The following is a 3,762-nucleotide window of genomic DNA, read 5'->3' as shown; positions in this document are numbered from 1 at the left end:
AACCTTTGTTTTCAGTATCTGGTGTGATCCCCTTGTGCAGCAATAACTGCAACTAAACATTTCCGGTAACTGTTGATCAGTCCTGCACACCGGCTTGGAGGAATTTTAGCCCATTCCTCCGTACAGAACAGCTTCAACTCTGGGATGTTGGTGGGTTTCCTCGCATGAACTGCTCGCTTCAGGTCCTTCCACAACATTTTGATTGGATTAAGGTCAGGACTTTGACTTGGCCATTCCAAAACATTAACTTTATTCTTCTTTAACCATTCTTTGGTAGAACGACTTGTGTGCTTAGGGTCGTTGTCTTGCTGCATGACCCACCTTCTCTTGAGATTCACTTCATGGACAGATGTCCTGACATTTTCCTTTAGAATTCGCTGGTATAATTCAGAATTCATTGTTCCATCAATGATGGCAAGCCGTCCTGGCCCAGATGCAGCAAAACAGGCCCAAACCATGATACTACCACCACCATGTTTCACAGATGGGATAAGGTTCTTATGCTGGAATGCAGTGTTTTCCCTTCTCCAAACATAATGCTTCTCATTTAAACCAAAAAGTTCTATTTTGGTCTCATCCGTTCACAAAACATTTTTCCAATAGCCTTCTGGCTTGTCCATGTGATCTTTAGCAAACTGCAAATGAGCAGCAATGTTCTTTTTGGAGAGCAGTGGCTTTCTCCTTACAACCCTGCCATGCACATCATTGTTGTTCAGTGTTCTCCTGATGGTGGACTCATGAACATTAACATTAGCCAATGTGAGAGAGGCCTTCATTTGCTTAGAATTTACCCTGGAGTCCTTTGTGACCTCGCCAACTATTACACACCTTGCTCTTGGAGTGATCTTTGTTGGTCAACCACTCCTGGGGAGGGTAACAATGGTCTTGAATTTCCTCCATTTGTACACAATCTGTCTGACTGTGGATTGGTGGAGTCCAAACTCTTTAGAGATGGTTTTGTACCCTTTTCCAGCCTGATGAGCATCAACAACGCTTTTTCTGAGGTCCTCAGGAATCTCCTTTGTTCATGCCATGATACACGTCCACAAACATGTGTTGTGAAGATCAGACTTTGATAGATCCCTGTTCTTTAAATAAAACAGGGTGCCCACTCACACATGATTGTCATTTCCATTGATTGAAAACACCTGACTCTAATTTCACCTTCAAATTAACTGCTAATCCTGATTTTTGATTTATTAGCTTTGCCATAGCAAGATTTATATATGTACGTACATTATGGCTGGGAAACCACTCCAGCTTGCGCCAATTACAGTGTCCCCATTGTACCAAATCTGCATGTCTTTGAACTGTGGGGGAAACCGGAGCACCTGGAGAACATGCAAACTCCACACAGAAAGGCCCCTGTCGGCCATGAGGTTTGAACCCGGAACTTTCTTGCTGTGAGATGACAGTGCACTATGCCACCATGCCACCCAACTTCCTAGAGATTCGCATACTTTTGCCACTCACAGATATGTAATATTGGATCATTTTCCTCAAAAATTAAAGGACCAAGTATAATATTTTTATCTCATTTGTTTAACTGGGTTCTGTTTATCTACTTGTAGGACTTGTGTGAAAATCTGATGAGGTTTTAGGTCATATTTAAGCAGAAATATAGAAAATTCTAAAGGGTTCACAAACTTTCAAGCACCACTGTAACTCACTCATTGCTAATGGACACATGAGACATTAAAAAGAGTTCTTGTTTTAGTAGGCAAAGATGAATTTGTCTGGCATAATCTATCCATATCCAGATTTCTTCAGAGCTTCTTTGTGACAATAATTATTGTTAAAAATAAAACTCAGTTGAATTTGAGTCTGTACATTATGTTGCTTCCCTTTCTTCACATATGGCTTTGATGTTGTTTAAATGGAATGCACCGATGCACATGTACGGAAAATAACCATACCTTTTCTTGGATTATCTTACACAGTTTTAATGCTTTTCAATCTTGACAGTGGCAATGTATACAGTATAACCTGTACCTACAACCTATAAAATAAATTGAATGACTGAATAAAAAGTGTTTAGAGGCGAAAAGGTTTGATTCAGGTCGGGTAATTTCAGTTACATTGCAGCGCCTTATTTAATATGTGGAGACATTACCATTAATGATTCTCTCAGTGGGATCTAATGTATCTGGGAATGTGAGCATAACGTGAATAGGGGAAAACTTCACTTTTAACATATCAATAAAACATGTTAATATTCTTTTCTGAATACCTTTTTACTTCATTTCAGTCTGAAAGAGTGACTCACTAGCTTACGAGTCCTACACTTGCCCCACTGATCAAACCACATTGACTACAGGTTTTATTTTGTGAGATCTGTAACAAAAATAATATTTGAATAAGGGTCGCACTGCCTCATCTCGAAGGCCATAGATGAGCGGGCTCAGGCAGCGGGGCAGAATCAGGATGATGAGAAAGTTCAGATAGCGCAAGTGTATGAAAAGAGCACTACTGTTTCCAGTCATCATATAAAGTGCTCTCTCTATGGTGGCAAATAGAAATGAGGTGAGGCACAGGCCTAGCTGAATGAGGTGCAGCAGCACAGTCTTGTGGGCTTTTGTAGCAGATTCTTTATTAGAGGAAATAGACCTGGCTGTGATCATAATGCTGATGTAAGTGAAAAGGATGATCACAGTCACTGACACAAAAAAGAGAATATCAAAACCTTGACTCTTATCGGCCTGCCACTTGGCAACAAAAAGTTTCTCTTTGGTGCAAAATGTGATCTTAAGCAACTGACTTGGATCAGTGACTAAGTCATATGTTATGTCTGTCACAATATTCAATGAACTGGCAAACCAAACAATTCCAAGAGCAATGCCTGTGTTTTTCCGTGTGGCGATAGTGCAGTGCCTCAGAGGGAAGCAAATAGCCACAAAGCGTTCCAGTGACATCAGAGCCAGGGTCAAAGGAGCATTCTGGAAAGCACAAGTGGAGATCAGGACTAACAGTGAGCAGATGGCTCTGGCTACATTGGTAAGGGCAAGAGACATGGCGTACATTATAGTTGTGACCAGGAGGAGGATAGAATCATTGAGAAGCATGTGGGAAAACAGAATGTACCGGGGTGTTTCATGGAACATGGACCTACTACCTAATGCAAAAAGCATGATGCAGTTTATATAAACAAAAAACAGAGACATCAGAACTGCTACCACAATTTTAGTCACAGTAGCAGCATCAAAGTCCACCTTGTAGACCTGCTCATACATGAACGACAGCTTGGCATCTGTGATGTTGATTGTCGCCATATGCTGCAGAAAAACAGAAAGGCTCATGAGAGTTTACTAAATCTTCCAAAAACAGATAGACATATGGGTTATTCCACTACTGAAGTACCATTTGTGTCCCACTGATATTACATTTACAAATATACAATGTATGCATTTTGTTTGTATGCACAAGACATTTAAAACAGGTTGTCCTTCACAACAACATATGTACGGTATGTGCATGTTTCAGATAAATAACCTCAAACATTAACACAATAAACAAAATCTACAGCACTTTTTAGTATATTTTCTAATTCTATGATTAAAATGTTACTCATTTAAGAGCAAATTGCAGCCACTGTCAGCAAAGAAAACCTTGTAAAAATTGAAATATTGTTATCTGAGATGGGATTTTTTAACCATTTTTGAAAGGTTAAATCTAAAAACAGCATTTGTCAGATCCAAGTCCGCTATCCATACACCTTGTCTTTAAATATTATAATCATTAAAATACTTTTTTTTTGCATTATTG

At 39.5% G+C, this 3,762-nt stretch overlaps 1 protein-coding gene across 1 annotated transcript; it reads right to left on the bottom strand.

Moving 5' to 3' along the window:
• Window positions 1-2,297: 2,297 nt before the first annotated feature.
• Window positions 2,298-3,269, bottom strand: LOC132894793 (odorant receptor 131-2-like). The gene has a single exon (XM_060934908.1). The coding sequence runs from the start codon at window positions 3,267-3,269 to the stop codon at window positions 2,298-2,300; it is 972 nt and encodes a 323-aa protein (XP_060790891.1).
• Window positions 3,270-3,762: the final 493 nt, after the last annotated feature.

This window comes from Neoarius graeffei, chromosome 12 (assembly GCF_027579695.1).
Source record: "Neoarius graeffei isolate fNeoGra1 chromosome 12, fNeoGra1.pri, whole genome shotgun sequence".
NCBI classification, from domain to species: domain Eukaryota; kingdom Metazoa; phylum Chordata; class Actinopteri; order Siluriformes; family Ariidae; genus Neoarius; species Neoarius graeffei.
This window is presented reverse-complemented; position numbering and strand designations above follow the sequence as displayed.

Bases quoted from the DNA above. Each gene is read 5' to 3' on its own strand.
- LOC132894793 (XM_060934908.1), bottom strand. From the start codon at position 3,269: ATGGCGACAATCAACATCACAGATGCCAAGCTGTCGTTCATGTATGAG.